Consider the following 16153-nt stretch of genomic DNA (forward strand, 5'->3'; position numbering starts at 1 on the left):
CAGGTGGGAGATGCTATGGTGACCAGTGAGCTGAGATAAGGGGGGACTTTACCTAGCAGGGTCTTGTAGATGACATGGAGCCAGTGGGTTTGGCGACGAGTATGAAGCGAGGGCCAGCCAACGAGAGCGTACAGGTCGCAATGGTGGGTAGTATATGGGGCTTTGGTGACAAAACGGATTGCACTGTGATAGACTGCATCCAATTTGTTGAGTAGGGTATTGGAGGCTATTTTGTAAATGACATCGCCAAAGTCGAGGATTGGTAGGATGGTCAGTTTTACAAGGGTATGTTTGGCAGCATGAGTGAAGGATGCTTTGTTGCGAAATAGGAAGCCAATTCTAGATTTAACTTTGGATTGGAGATGTTTGATATGGGTCTGGAAGGAGAGTTTACAGTCTAACCAGACACCTAAGTATTTGTAGTTGTCCACGTATTCTAAGTCAGAGCCGTCCAGAGTAGTGATGTTGGACAGGCGGGTAGGTGCAGGTAGCGATCGGTTGAAGAGCATCCATTTAGTTTTACTTGTATTTAAGAGCAATTGGAGGCCACGGAAGGAGAGTTGTATGCCATTGAAGCTTGCATGGAGGGTTGTTAACAGAGTGTCCAAAGAAGGGCCGGAAGTATACAGAATGGTGTCGTCTGCGTAGAGGTGGATCAGAGACTCACCAGCAGCAAGAGCGACCTCATTGATGTATACAGAGAAGAGAGTCGGTCCAAGAATTGAACCCTGTGGCACCCCCATAGAGACTGCCAGAGGTCCGGACAGCAGACCCTCCGATTTGACACACTGAACTCTATCAGAGAAGTAGTTGGTGAACCAGGCGAGGCAATCATTTGAGAAACCAAGGCTGTCGAGTCTGCCGATGAGGATGTGGTGATTGACAGAGTCAAAAGCCTTGGCCAGATCAATGAATACGGCTGCACAGTAATGTTTCTTATCGATGGCGGTTAAGATATCGTTTAGGACCTTGAGCGTGGCTGAGGTGCACCCATGACCAGCTCTGAAACCAGATTGCATAGCAGAGAAGGTATGGTGAGATTCGAAATGGTCGGTAATCTGTTTGTTGACTTGGCTTTCGAAGACCTTAGAAGAGGGGGAAGAGGGGGAAGAGAAGAGGGGGATGACGGCAGCTGCTTTCCAATCTTTGGGAATCTCAGACGACACGAAAGAGGTTGAACAGGCTAGTAATAGGGGTGGCAACAATTTCGGCAGATAATTTTAGAAAGAAAGGGTCCAGATTGTCTAGCCCGGCTGATTTGTAGGGGTCCAGATTTTGCAGCTCTTTCAGAACATCAGCTGAATGGATTTGGGAGAAGGAGAAATGGGGAAGGCTTGGGCGAGTTGCTGTTGGGGGTGCAGTGCTGTTGACCGGGGTAGGAGTAGCCAGGTGGAAAGCATGGCCAGCCGTAGAAAAATGCTTATTGAAATTCTCAATTATGGTGTATTTATCAGTGGTGACAGTGTTTCCTATCTTCAGTGCAGTGGGCAGCTGGGAGGAGGTGTTCTTATTCTCCATGGACTTTACAGTATCCCAGAACTTTTTTGAGTTAGTGTTGCAGGAAGCAAATTTCTGCTTGAAAAAGCTAGCCTTGGCTTTTCTAACTGCCTGTGTATAATGGTTTCTAGCTTCCCTGAACAGCTGCATATCACGGGGGCTGTTCGATGCTAATGCAGAACGCCATAGGATGTTTTTGTGCTGGTCAAGGGCAGTCAGGTCTGGGGAGAACCAAGGGCTATATCTGTTCCTGGTTCTAAATTTCTTGAATGGGGCATGTTTATTTAAGATGGAGCATTAACCATGGCAAAATGCATGTAATTGCAGGAAATTAGATTTAAAAGGGAAAAAGATTCTCAGCTCCATGCAGACATTTATAGATTTGAAAGAATTCTCTTCAATTCAGCTGCGCCGAAAGGCCACCACCTAAGCAACTTTTTGATACAGAAAAAGCCCTGGATGCATTCATCTTTAAGTAGTATTATTATCATCATTATCCTTGTGTTTACCGTAGGATCCCCTGCCGGCCATCTTGTGAAACTGCTGCCAGGTGAGAGGTCCCTGAACTCCCCAGGACCGTATGCTCCTCTTCTTCTGGATGGCATCCTGGAGTACAGGCTGGAGGGAGAGCAACACCCGCAGCACGTCCTGAGAGAACAGCCTGCTCACTTCTGCAGCTGGAGGGGGAGACAGTAGGTGGGAGGGATCAACATCATACAAACACACATCCAACCAAGAAGACTGTGTTTCACATAAGAGTAGGAAGAAAGGAAAAGGAGGAAGAGAGCAGGAGGGGTAACAAGTTTGTGCATTGTCAATGAGTGAAGGAGTGGACTCACCTTTGCGTTTAGGCCAGTTGTGTAGACACGTACTCTTAACCAGTGCCTCGTCCACCTTGCCTCCTGACATGTTGTCCATGAACTGCCGGCCATGCTCCAGAGCCATGTAGCAGTCGTTATAGCAGTCCCTCTCCTCCACCCGTAGACAAAAGCGAGAGGGGCCTGAGGACAGAGCCCTGGGGTACTCCACCCCAGCCATGGGGGAGAATGGGTTGGTACACTGGTCCTGCAGCAGCAGGATGAGCTCGTCTGGGGGCCTCTCTTTGGGGTTGCCTGTCCTGTGAAGGGAGGCAGCGTGCAGCTCCTGGAAACGCCTCTCAGAGTCCCGGCCAGCGTCTGAGTCGCGCCCCACCAGGTCCAGCTCGTCCTCCAGGAAGAGCCCAGCCGAGCTGCCGTAGCGGCGGTTGACCACGGCGCTGAAACCGCAGGTACAGGGGTACTGGGCCTCGCCATTGTCATTAAGATACACGCCCACATCTGCACCACGGATGTTCATGTTGCACACGCACACGCAGCAGCTGTCAAAGTTACAGTCCTTGAAAAGGTTCATGACGGACTCGGAGAGGATGAGGGTGACGTAGAGGCTATGGGCCTCAGGGATGGAGGGCACGGTGGCTGGCTCCACTGAGCTGAGAGGTCGGCAGGTGGAAGGGGTGGAGGCGGGCGAGTAGAGGTCAGAGTTGTCATATTTGAGCGATCCCTGGACACTGGCTGGCCCTCTTGGGGTGCGTGGGGTACGGGGAGTGCGTGGGGTGGGGGCGGAGAAGCGGGGTGTGGCTGGGGAGGGCAGGATGCCCGTGCCGCTGTTGCTGGGTGGGGCACTGTTGGACATGAAGGGCGTGTGGGTCTGAGGTGTGTAGCTCTGGTAGTCTGGCTCAACACTGGGGATGTTACTGAAATAGGGAGACAACAGCACAAACATTAAAACTCCTGACACACAAGTGGGTACATGACTTGTATAATTCAAGGGGACCAGTCTGATTGGTTACCTGTCTTTGGTGAGGAGGCCCATGGATGGCACTGGGGGTATGAGCTCCAGTTTGCCCATGGTCCAGCTGGGTGTGTAAACACAGTCCTCTGGCAGCTTGATGGGCATCATACACTGACTGGGCAGCATCTTCAGCGGAGCAAACATGGAGCAGCCCGTGAATGCCTTGCACGCCTCCGACTTGTAAACAAACGAGAAGTCCTGGAGGTAGATGGGGGAGAGAAGGAAAATAAGCCACTATAATACTTCAGCAAGTCTAAGCTTGGAGAAAGTATTGAAGCTGACAACAGCATGACTAGACAGAGTATGTTAAATAAGACGTCAGTGTTATTCCACCCCCCCCAGAAAAAAAAAAACTTACACTACAAGCACTTTGCTGATACCCTGTACTTACTATGACATGTGGTTGTCTCACTGAGCTATCCTTAGATGAATGCACTAACTGAAAGTCATTCTGGATAAGAGCAACTGCTAAATGACTAAAAGGTTCATGTCAAATCGAGACCCTCCACACTAGACTGAAGTTAAAGGCCCATTACAATTTAAACATTTATTTTCCTGTGTTTTAGTAATATTTCCACACCACGAGGTTGGAATAATATTGTGAAAATCATAATGCCCTTTTAGTGTAAGAGCTGTTAGAAAAGACCCATGAAATTTCTGTCCATTTTGGTGGGATGGAGTTTTGGCATTGCTTGGGGATGTCACCAGGCGGTATAAGTCACTAGACCAATAACAAAGAGTTTCAAACCTCTGCCAATAACGGCTCTTTTTCAGGTTACATATCCCTCATTAGGCCCCACACTCCAACCACCCCGAAAGTCCTAGCAAAATTCTTGCTTGAGAAATTGCTCTGGCAATTTGCTAAGACGCCATTTGTTATTTTTGACCATTTTCATAGAAAACAATAAGAGTAAGTTCTTCATTATTACCCAGAAATGATTTTCAATCAAGATAAAAACAGCTGCATTGGGCCATTAAGATACCTTGATCTCAGAAGGCTTGGGGCTGCAAAAGCCTTCCTCCACCTCCATCTTGTAGTGGCTGCTAAACTGGCTCCCATCCAGCAGAGTGAGGCCCAACCCACCCTCCAGGCCACCATAGTCCTTCCCCCCAGTGTTCATGGGGGAGTAGCCCATGATGTGCTGTTCCAGAGAGGGGGGGGTGGGGAACATCTTGTGCAGGTCAGCAGAGCCTGGCGACAGGAAGGTGAACAGAGGAATCACCCCATTGTTTGGTAAATGAATGTAGGACACAGTGATGACCTAAAGAGAAACTTGGAATTGGAGAAAGTGAACATACTTATGCAGGACAGAGGGTCCAGATTTGATGTTTTGTGTTCCTTACTGCCAAACTTGTCTCCATGTACTCCTGCTCTCCTGGATCCAGGCTGTTGGAGACAGATCATTTTAAAAAGGCTTTGAACAGAGAGCTTTTCTAAGACTTTACACAATGTTCTGTTAGCAAAGTATCAACTTAAGATACGGAAATGGACAAAAGGATATGTAACCCAAACAATGTTGCCCCCCATGTAGATGAGAACTACAGTGCCTTCAGAAAGTATTCATACCTCTTAACTTACTCAAAATGTTGTTAACGCCTGAATTCAAAATGGATAAAAGTGTTTTTTGCCCACCCATCTACACACAATACCCCATGACAAAGTGAACAAATATTTTGAGAAATGTTAACAAATGTATTAATAATGAATTGCAGAAATATCTAATTTACATAAGTATTTACACCCACAAGTCAACACTTCGTAGAAGCACCTTTGGCAGTGATTCCAGCGTTGAGTTGCCCTGGGTACGTCTATCAATTTTGCACATCTGGATTTGGGGATTTTCTCCCATTCCAGATTTACTCAAGCTCTGTTAAGTTAGATGAAGAGCAGCAGTGAACAGTAATCTTTCCACAACAGATTTGGGCTTTGGCTGGGTCACTCAAGGACTTACACATTCTTGTTCTGAAGCCCTTCCAGCGTTGCTTTGGCTGTATGCTTTGGGACATTGTCCTGTTGCAATGTAAACCTTCGCCCCGTCTAAGGTTGTTTTCACTCTAAAGCAGGTTTTTAATCAAGGATTTGCCTGTATTTTGCTCCATTCATTGTTCCCCTATCCTTACCAGTCTCCTAGTCCCTGCCGCTGAAAACCCTCCCCATAGCATGATGCTGCCACCACCATGCTTTACAGTAGTGGTGGTGTTAGACGGGTGATGAGCTGTGCCTGATTTTCTCCAGACATAGCACTAGGCATTCAGGCCAAAGAGTTAAATTTTTTGTCTCATCACACCACAATATTTTTGAGTCTTTCATGTGCATTTTTGCAAACTCCAGGTGTGCTGTCTTGTGCCTTTTTCTCGGGAGTGGCTTCAGTCTAGCCCAAATTGGTGAAATGCTGTAGACTGCTGTCCTTCTGGCAGGTTCTCCCATCTCAGCCAATGAACTCTGAAGCTGTCAGAGTGGTTATTTGGTTCTTGGTCACCTCCCTTGCCTAGGTCCTTCTTGCCCAGTTCGGTCAGATGGCCAGCTATAGGCTGGATAGTTATATATTTTATATATTTCCCAATGATGGAGACCACTGTGCTCTTGGAAACTTTCAACACTGGAAATGGTTTTATAACCTTCCCAGATATGCTTCATGACAATTCTCTCAGATCTAAAGACAGTTCCTTGGACTTCATGTTATAGTTTCTGTTCTTACATGTACTGTCAACTGTGGGACCTTATGTAGACAGGTCTGTTTCTTCCTAAAAACAATTTAATGGGCCACAGCTGGACTCCAAGTTGTAGTAACTTCTCAAGGACGATGAAAGGAAAGTTGATACACCTGAGCACAATTTGGACTGTCACAGCAAAGGACTGTATTTCATTTTCAAGAAATTTGCAAAAATCTATAAAAACATGTTTTCACTTCATCAGTATGGGGTAGCGTGTGTAGATGGGTGAGAATTTTTATTTAATCAATTTTGAATTCAGTCTAACGCAACAAAATGTGTATTATGTCAAAGGGGATGAATACTTTCTAGAGGCACTGTATACTCTACTGACCGCAAGCTCGTCTTCGTCTGAGTTGAAGAGGTTGTCCAGATCGTTGATGGACACAGCCAGGTCTGTCTCATGGATGAGGCTGGTGGAGGGTATAGGCTTCCCACCGGCCGCACCCTGACCATCTGCACACACAAAGGAAGTGCCATCAGTAACCACTCTGGATGACCATTTTATTGAAATTCCACTCGTAGTTTTATAGGAGTGATAAAAAAAAAGAAGGTTTTCAACAATAAAGGAGGAAATGCTCACCATCTGCTGAAGTCCCACTGCCATCGTCACCCTAAACAAACACCAGCGTAAAGAAATGCATTATTCTCTTGGCATCTGCTACATCACTGGCTCCCAACCAGGGGTTACTTGGTCTATCCACAGTGGGTACTTGAGAAGACCAGAAGCTTACTGGTAAAATGTACATGGGTACTTCAGGGGTACTCCAGGCAGAGCAAAATTCAGTTGGTACAGTACGCAAAAAATGTTGGGAACCACAGTGCTACATCATCCCATAAGCAAAAGTGGCATACACATGTCAACTGAACTAACAAATCCGACCACATTAGGTAGGATTAGGGAAAGGGTGTAGGGATAACTATGGAATTAATTCTTAGAAACTCATGTTTGAAACTCACCTTGTGTCTCTTGCTGGTTTCTCTCTCCGATCCTGGTTTGTCCTTCTTGTCAGTGAAGGTGAACTCCTCGTCTCCCTCCACGAAGGCGTAGGGGTCTGGCTCCTCCTCATGGTCCTCGTCAGCCATGGCAGCCGCCAGGTGGCTGTTCCTCCTCTGGGTGTAGGTTCTCACCAGGTCGTCAGACACCTTCAAAGGCCTGCCAGAGCCAGACATCAACCTGGGAGGAGACAATGTTACGTAGATGTTCAGTAATCATGTGAAATCAGGGGAAACTGCATATATAATGCTCAAAGTGGATGTACAGAGAGGGAGAAACCAAATATCTATCATAGCCACTCATCACCTTGGTGCTTGTAGTAAGGTTTATCATTACATCTTGAAAGAGAGGGGGTAGTGTACTCACTCTGTGACAGAGACAATGTTCTCCTGCCCTCCTCCTCCCCCAGAGTCATCCTGTAGTTTGTCCACAGGCAGCAGTGGTGTCAAGAAGTCTGAGGCCTTCTTCCGTGGCAGGTTGAAGTACTTCCAGGGGTTGTGGGCCGAGTCTTCGTTGGGGTTGATGGCTGAGCCCACGTATGCAGTGGGTTCCAGGGATTCAGGGTAGGTATGGGGGAAAGGCAGGGGCAGATCAGACAAGGTCTTCTGAGGCAGCAGGCAGGGCTCAGAGGAGGGGGGGTAGAGGTGTTGGTGGATGGGCGTGGAGGAGCTCTTCATGGCCCCAGGGTCTTCCTCCCCGTGCTCGCAGGGGTGGGGGCTGAGAGGTGGGGGCTGGGGGGAGCCAGCCAGGTCTTGGGAGGTCCCGTGGGTGTGCAACATGGGGGCTTTGGAAGGGGCTGTGTCTATGTGGTGCAGGTTCGGGTAGGGTCCCTCATCCTGGGTTCTAATACACAGCCTCCGGGGCTCCATGGCCTGCTCCTCAAACACATAGCTGCGGTGGTGAAAGGGTGTCTGGGGCCTCTTCTGCTGCTTCTCCCCCTTCTCCAACTTCTCGCCCAGCTTGTGTTTGGGCGGCGGCTGTGGGGGCTTGCCCACTGATGGGGGGTTTCCTGAGGTGCTGCCTAATCGTTGCTTCTGGTTTTTATGCCTGGGGTGAAGAGTCAAAATATTGGAATAGCAATTTACTGAATGTTCATTTCCAAGATGTTTGTGATAAAAATTAGACCCCGTAAAGGACTCTGGTGAGTTACAGAGAACAATTCACATCAGCCTAAAACACATGTCAAGCAAGGCCCGCGGGCCGGATCTGGCCCATGATACATTTCTATCTGGTTTGCACAATGATTTGGGTTGTCAATTCATTTTGGCCTGCTTCCATACCGCCCACGACGCTCTGCACTACAAGTCCTAGCAAGCACTGCCAACTTGATGAGCTCCAAAGAGAGTGCATTGCCACACACACACCCCTCCTCCCAGACCCACACATACACCCACCCAACCAGGAGCCAGCTAGTGCGCTGTATCACCTCATTTGCAGTAGCCAAGCTGTTTTCCTTAATGGTACTGAACGAATCTACCAGACCAAAAGTTTAAGTTGTAGGCTAAATGTTGATGCCAGGTTTCAGTTCCATTGCTGTAGCCTACAGACAATGCCATCTTTGATGTCAAAAAGTTATTAGATAAAGGATTCACACGAGTATAAATTAATACTAAAGCACACAAGTGAGTATGAGTTAAAGGTTGAGTCATCGACTTTATGAAATTACAGCTTGATGTGCTGTCCCATTTACAGAGCAGCAGAGGGAAAAGGCACAGGCAGTCCTCCTAAGCTACTAAAATGTTTAATTCTGGCTTCGGTTTAGAAAACTTAAAACAAAAAAAAAATCTGCAACAAAACACTTCAAATATTATTTATTTTGGGCGCAGCATGTTAGCCAAAGCACATCTGCAAGCATAGGCTGGACAAATATATGCTATATTCAGCATCCTATGTAAATGTAAAAGTGGACATCATAAAGGGGCATATTTTTTAAAATAAATATGGTCAGTTTGGGTCGCAGTTCTATTCACGTTTTATTCTAAAAACAAACATAGGCCATGTCTGGACTGTAAATTCATTGTGTTTTTTCAATATGGCCCGTGCGGTGATTGAGTTGGACACCCCTGGCCTAAAACCCCCACCGTTTTATAAAACGTGATCCACAGTACCTTGAACAGTTGCAGTGTGCCCTATGCGATGACTCCACAAAATCCCATACTCCCGTTTTGTCCCCCTCCTCCTCCTCACAGGTGCCATTGGTCAATGTAGCAAACTTCCTCCTGACAAAGAACCAGACAAACAGAGCTCAGCAGACAGCCTCTCCTTCAATAGACCAGTAGTATATGAATCAGTAGGGTGAGGTGACAGGTAGTGTACATACTTGCTCTGGGCCCGGTTGGTAGTGCACTCCTGCCACACGCTCTCCACCACCTGGGCAGCCAGCCTACGGGGGATCTTGCTGCCATGGATACCGCTGCTGTTGGAGCTGAAACCATCCACTGTCAAGCACAGCTTTAACCACCTCTGGGCTGCCTGATGATCTATAGCAGAAAAGATAGAGAAACACTTAAGTGATAATGTCCAAGAAGCCGGTGTTTGGAGGATATACAGTATTGGCAGAGGTGTTAGCCAAGAGACAAAACACTGGCTTCAAGGGCATTATCACTTTTATAAGACTGGTTACCAACAAACTCAAAATAATTGACATTTTCATTTAAAAAAAAGTTACTCTAATCAATTTATTCATACTATTTCATCCTTCCGTGAGACATAGTCCTGACACAAATCTAGGGCTGCTACCTATGCAGGCTGGTTGTTGGTTCTATCGGTTAGGTTAGAACCAGTCGTTAAAGTATTTTTGTTTTAAATCTAAGGATCGACCCAGTCGTTTGTTCTAAAAGTTCCATTGCCACAATGGCTGGTAACGTTCTTATGCCTTGCTTGCTAGCCAGCCAACTTTGGCTAACAGTCACATCAAACAGCACAGCCAGAACAGCAGCAAAGTAGCTGAATATTGTTTAAGCTGTTTTTCTAGTAAAATAATTTGGGATACATCCATAACAATGAATGCGCTAATGATGCACAATTTCACCTGGCATATAACATTTGCTCTCTCGCCAGGCCACTGTTCAGAATAGATTGCCAACTGCACAGCTAAAACAATAACTTCGAACTGAAGCTGGAATGACAGCAAACTAGCGGCATTTTGTGATTTTCTATTGATATTTATGTAACCCCAGTAAAAAAAGAAATGTCCTCTCACTGTCAACTGCATTAATTTTCAGCAAACTTAACATGTGTAAATACTTGTATGAACATAAGATTCAACAACTGAGACAAATTGAACAAGTACCACAGACGTTACGAACATAAATGGAATGTGTCCCTGAACAAAGGGGTGGGGGTCAAAATAAAAAGTCAATGCAGCTGGTGGCCACACCAGATACTAAGTACTGCAGTGCATCGCCTCCTCATGGACTGCACCAGATTTGCCAGTTCCTGCTGTGACATGTTACCCTCACTCTTCCACCAAGGCACCTGCAAGTTCCCGGACATTTCTGGGGGGGGAATGGACCTAGCTCTCACCCTCCGATCGTACAGGTCCCAGACATGCTCAATAGGATTGAGATCCGGGCTCTTCACTGGCCATGGAAGAACACTGACATTCCTGTCTTGCAGGAAATCACACACAGAACGAGCAGTATGGCTGGTGGTATTGTCATGCTGGAGGGTCATGTCAGGATGAGCCTGCAGGAAGGGTACCACATGATGGAGGAGGATGTCTTCCCTGTAACGCACAGCGTTGAGATTGCCTGCAATAACAACAAGCTCAGTCCGATGATGTGACACACCGCCCAAGACCATGACAGACCCTCCACCAGTTTTTGCCAGTCCTGTCTGGTCCAGCGACGGTGGGTTTGTGCCCATAGGCAACATTGTTGCCGGTGATGTTTGGTGAGGAACTGCCTTACTGGTTAGGCCTACAAGACCTTAATTGCCTACCGTCTGTAAGCTGTTAGTGTCTTAATGACCATTCCACAGGTGCATGTTCATTAATTGTTTATAGTTCATTGAACAAGCATGGGAAACAGTGTTTAAACCCTTTACAATGAAGATATGTGACGTTAATTTGTAAAAATCCAATAATTTTTTAAAGACAGGGTCCTGAAAAAGGGAGGTATCTTTTTTTGCTGAGTTTTTTATGCTGATTCATGATAATCGACTGGCTCGTCCTGACATCAGACACGTTCATTACTATGGGACAGCTGGAAATCAAATGTAATATTGAAACAATGTTGCAAACGTCAGAGACCGGCAAGGTTAATACAAATCTCCTTAATACAAATCTTTTAGTGTTGATCTATTACATAAATTGCCTGGCTGGGCTGATGAGACAGTGGATTGAGCAGTCAGATGAAACCGAGTAAATACGTATTACAACGTCAGATTTAGCCAGTGGTAACTTGTGGAATAGACATCGCCTGGAAGGCGGTATTTATCCAATCAGCATCCAGGATTAGACCCACCCGTTGTATAAATTAATAATACTCAGTATTAGTAAATCCTTCTACTTACCAAAATAATCAGCTATGAGTTTCATGTACCTATCTAGGGAGTTTTTCCTAGCCACTGTGCTTCAGCATTGCTTGCTCTTTGGGGTTTTAGGATGAGTATCTGTATAAGCAATTTATAAAATAATTTAACCTGAACGCATCAATGTTTAATCATTCAAAAGATGGACACTGAAGCCAGACAGCTACTCATATCCTATTACACCTGCAGTGTTTTTGGTCCTAATAGACTAATTAGTAAATGGTAAGGATACCCGTTTGGGCCTCCTCTGGTGATGTGGGAGGAGTAAGGGTGACAGAGGACATGGCATGGTCTCTGTGGGTCCCTTGGCCCTCACACAGGATGGCTGAGGGGTTGGCTGAGCCCTGGGGGGCTAGGGCAGGGAGGTCTGACTGGGGAACCAGTACTAGACAGGCAGGGTACACCATCCTCACTCCAGCTGGAACAGATCAGCACAACACATTTTGTCAGTGACAGCCTCATTCAGAAAATAAACACAATTGCAATACCACATACTAACCATGAAAATAACACATCCACACACTGGACAACACGAAACTGTAGCAACATCCCCCATCTTACCAACAAGGACCTCCACGGCTGCTAGTGAGTCGTCCTCCCAGTCTGCATCCTCCATCTTGTCCTCGGGGCGGTCCTTGGCGCTGGGGCTGATGGGATAGAACTGCCTCCACTCCTCAATGAGTTTCTGGGTGGGGTGGTCAGACATCTTGAAGGACTGACCCGTGACCGTCCCGTTCAGACCATATGGACTCAAGATGACTGTGGAAAGGAGAGAGGGGATATGAAGTGTCAGCACAGGTCAGAATAGAGTCGTGACTAGAGATAAATGAATTATGACAGCAGGCAAGACTATGCTTGAATTATAAATGCTACTGCAGCGGCATTGCCTTTGACAAAAAAATATAATTAAAATCTATGGAAATCACAGTATCTAACCAATGACAGGTAGTTTAACTTATCTCAATAGGCCATGGCTGGTTAGACCCACCTTGCAGGGGGCTGGCATTCTGCTGTGCCAAGCTCAGGTGCTCTTCACTCAGTCGCTGGACAGATTGGTGCTGGGCAATCTCTACGCTCGTGCACACATTACTGTCCCCGTGCAGGAAGAAGGTGAACGCACACGACAGGTGTTCACTGCAGAAGGGATGGAAAAACACGGTCAGTCTCAGATCCACCTGGAAATATTGGTAAGACATTCCTTAGAGAAGCAATCAGAGTGAAACATAAGATTCAATGTCTTATCAGATACAGAAAGCAAAATGATTTATTCTCATTTGGATTCACTGTTACAGGTTTCCTAAATGCAAAAGAAAACAATTAAAAGGGTTGAACAGGGAGGTATGTTGTCCTTGACCTGACAGGATACTTCAGACAGGAAAGAAAAAAAACTATACCAAAACAATCTACAGTCATATGAGGCTGTAAGCAGGGTTTGGGCTGGAAATGAAACTGAAAGGCAAACAAAGATTTGCTGCTGTATGCAGAGTAAAGATCTTCTTGCATGATTTGACAAACGGAGCAAGTCAGGATACACTGGTTTATTACAATCGGTGCCATCTTTCTTTCTGCCTCAGGCTCACTCATGTTATACGTGCACTGAACAGTTAACAGTAAATGTACAGATTTAAAAAAAAAAAAACGACATCCAGGGTTTTCTTCTGGATCAAAAAGGAGCGTAGGTGGTGGGTGTGGCGTGGCAATGAGTGCGGTCGGCAATGCCGAATCTCTACACCACCATCTCGGTTGTGTAGGCATTTTTAAGCCAATCTCCTGCAATTTTCACCATGGAGTGGAGATCATGAAATTTGCACAAAAAAAATATGTTCTACATATTCTGCCATGGAGTAGGGAATGTTGTAGTTTTAAAGTTAACTTCCTGCCATTGTATGAATTTTGCCATGGCTAATGCTCAAACAAAATCAAAACTGCTAAATTAATCATTTTGGGGATTTTCAATTCTCCCTGTCTAGATTTTATGTTGGTGATTGAAAACTAACAAATACATTATTACAAAAAAGTAGGTCTATCTTTTCAACATGTCCATCCCAAAAGTGAAATATTTTTTTAAATTACACCGTTTGGACGCTTTGGCGGCCCGCCCAAGGATTACAATGGCCGAAAAATCCCCGTTTTCCAGTTAAATCGTAACAAAAACTTTGATTTTCTATTAGGTTGAATCAAAGGTGGGAATGTTGGCAAGAGAAGGCACAAGACAGGGTTATCAATGTCAAACTAATCTTTACAATCAAAACTTTTACAGTCTGTGTTACATAGATAGCAGCTCCAGTACTTTGCTGGAAGGATAATAGTCTCAACATCCCAGAAATACAACTGACGACAGGCCATTGGTCTGTTCCTAGAGCGACAGGCCCATGTCTTCACCAGAGAGAAAGCAGCTGGAAATCCCAATGAGGGCGCTCCACTAAAACATGCCCACAAGAAAAGAAAACTGCTTCCCCAAATGCGTTCTGTTCTTTAAAATCACAATTTAACCAACACCCATCTATTTTTGTGACTACCTGGACCTATCAATTCTTTTTTAAGTATTGAAACCAAACCATATGGATTTGAATGAAAAGTACTTGAATAAACATGAAACAGTAAATATAAGCAGCAAACCATTTCAAATAGGCTACATGCCATATTAAAACAGCATATAAACACTAAACAGGTCAGCAGCAGGAAGAAGGAATTTAAATAAAATATGTTGGTAGGGTACATTATGCCAAGGCTATAGCCTACAAAGAAATACATTGTGAAGCATTGCGAGTGAAACACAATAAGCTGGTAAGGAAATAAACCCTTGGCATCTAAACATTTTGTTATATTAAATCATTAGTCTATAAATTATAAGCTGTGACTTACTTAGAATTAAAAACAATTTACACAACCCCTTTTTCATGATATCCAATTGGTATTTACAGTCTTGTCCCATCGCTGCAACTCTCGTAGACTTGGGCTGTGCAGAGATGCAGAGTAAAAAAAAAATGGTAGGCCCAAAAAGGTTTTTAGGCAAAATAACACAATCAAAACAGAAAGCTCCTTGAATGGGGAAATATGCCAGGCCTATTGGGCCAAAATCAATTATGGCCTATTCTATAAATAATACAACGGAAATTAAGGAAACTTTTAAGAGATCTGATTTTTAGTTTATAAATACTTTCCTACAATGATACACTTAGTTATGACTCAGTTATCTACCCACCACATTCCTTTCTTTTAGCATGTGCACAGAATAAGTATCTTGCTTTTGGGATATCTGTCTTCAGATTCCACAATGATTATTTAGTTGTGGACACTACAATCACCACACTCCCTCCCTTGGTACTCATCTTTGTAAGTCACCCTGATTTAGCACTTGTGTGCTTTATTGGTTTCTTTATGAAAATATTTAGCTAACTCCAAGACAGTGGCTAAAGCAAGGGGATATAGCAAGGTAGACTACAAATGCATGCAAGTAGACTACAAATGCATGCTGGGGTGGGCATGCCCTGAGCTGGTGAAAAGAGCGCTCCTAGGCACGCTCCGCTCTACTCACATACTGTCTTATATGCCATTAAAACCTACTTCCAGGTCACAATGGCTGCTTACTGTGAGGAAAATGGTCATTGAGGCCTGGCCTTCAACCAGCATGGACAACAGACAGATTATTTTAGTTTCAGTTAAAAGTGATCCTCCAAGACACCTATAGACCAAAATGTGATCACCTAGTTAAAAAATAACAGACTATTATAAAATTGAAATGTTGAAACAAGGCTTTATTTCCTCACTAGTGGCTGCACAGCCAAGCGGGCTAAACACCAAAATAGTTCCCGTTGACAAGGTTTGTGTAAAACCATAATGCAGACTCAGCATTTTTCCAAAGACCAGACAGAGTATAGGTGACAGTGAGACCGCTGAATCTCACTCACACACCAACTCATTTTCACCAAGTCCAAGGAGGCACTGCTCTTCTTCAACACCCACTTGTAGAGCTCTTCATCCTGAACATTGTGGCCAATTCTCACACACTTCACACCCGTAAACACACTATGACAGCTTAACACCCCAGTGATCATGCACTGCTTGAATTAGCAGGGCAAGCGAAACAGGCAGGGCGCAAATTAGCCCATTAGGGCTCTCCAGGATTCCCCCAGGCCCCATTTGAGTGCAGGGGGAAGCCAAAACTGTGATGTCATTTCACTTAAAGGCGCCTGCATGCTTCCCAGCCGAAGAGTTCTTGCATATATTATGACTACATAAGCTGTTAAGGCAAAAAAAAAATGTAGGGCGCAAGCCAATGTCTATGCCCCTTTATCTAGGTTTGGTCAACAGTAGGGATTGTTCAATTAAGTATTTGTTTGTTTTCCCGCACATTGTTTTCATTGAGAAATACTGTACCAAACATCTTAGATGTAAAATTGCTCGACTAAGATATTCTCTGCAAAAACCTCAGAATGAATGACAGATTTATTTGAATAATTCTGACTATTTTGAGGAAGTGTATACTTGCTACAGCGTCTCAAATTGACAAACAGTACTATTGGTGCTTTTTTCTTGTTTTTCAAGCTACAGTCTTTTAAAGGCTCATGCGAGCACACTCGT

At 45.0% G+C, this 16153-nt stretch overlaps 1 protein-coding gene across 1 annotated transcript in view; it reads right to left on the minus strand.

Moving 5' to 3' along the window:
* The window catches only part of LOC112265572 (mediator of RNA polymerase II transcription subunit 13-like), a 33891-nt gene that overhangs the window by 13072 nt on the left and 4666 nt on the right, over nt 1-16153 (minus strand). Inside the window, exons 4-17 of the mRNA XM_024442990.2 lie at nt 12558-12703; nt 12131-12328; nt 11802-11987; nt 9357-9516; nt 9145-9255; nt 7403-8083; nt 7000-7216; nt 6623-6653; nt 6374-6495; nt 4627-4714; nt 4311-4519; nt 3326-3525; nt 2337-3229; nt 2007-2174 (exon numbers count right to left, since the gene is read on the minus strand). Of these exons, the coding sequence (XP_024298758.1) occupies nt 2007-2174; nt 2337-3229; nt 3326-3525; nt 4311-4519; nt 4627-4714; nt 6374-6495; nt 6623-6653; nt 7000-7216; nt 7403-8083; nt 9145-9255; nt 9357-9516; nt 11802-11987; nt 12131-12328; nt 12558-12703 (3410 nt within the window). The remainder of the gene's footprint in view (nt 1-2006; nt 2175-2336; nt 3230-3325; nt 3526-4310; nt 4520-4626; nt 4715-6373; nt 6496-6622; nt 6654-6999; nt 7217-7402; nt 8084-9144; nt 9256-9356; nt 9517-11801; nt 11988-12130; nt 12329-12557; nt 12704-16153) is intronic.

The sequence above is a fragment of the Oncorhynchus tshawytscha genome, linkage group LG13, assembly GCF_018296145.1.
Source record: "Oncorhynchus tshawytscha isolate Ot180627B linkage group LG13, Otsh_v2.0, whole genome shotgun sequence".
Lineage (NCBI taxonomy): Eukaryota > Metazoa > Chordata > Actinopteri > Salmoniformes > Salmonidae > Oncorhynchus > Oncorhynchus tshawytscha.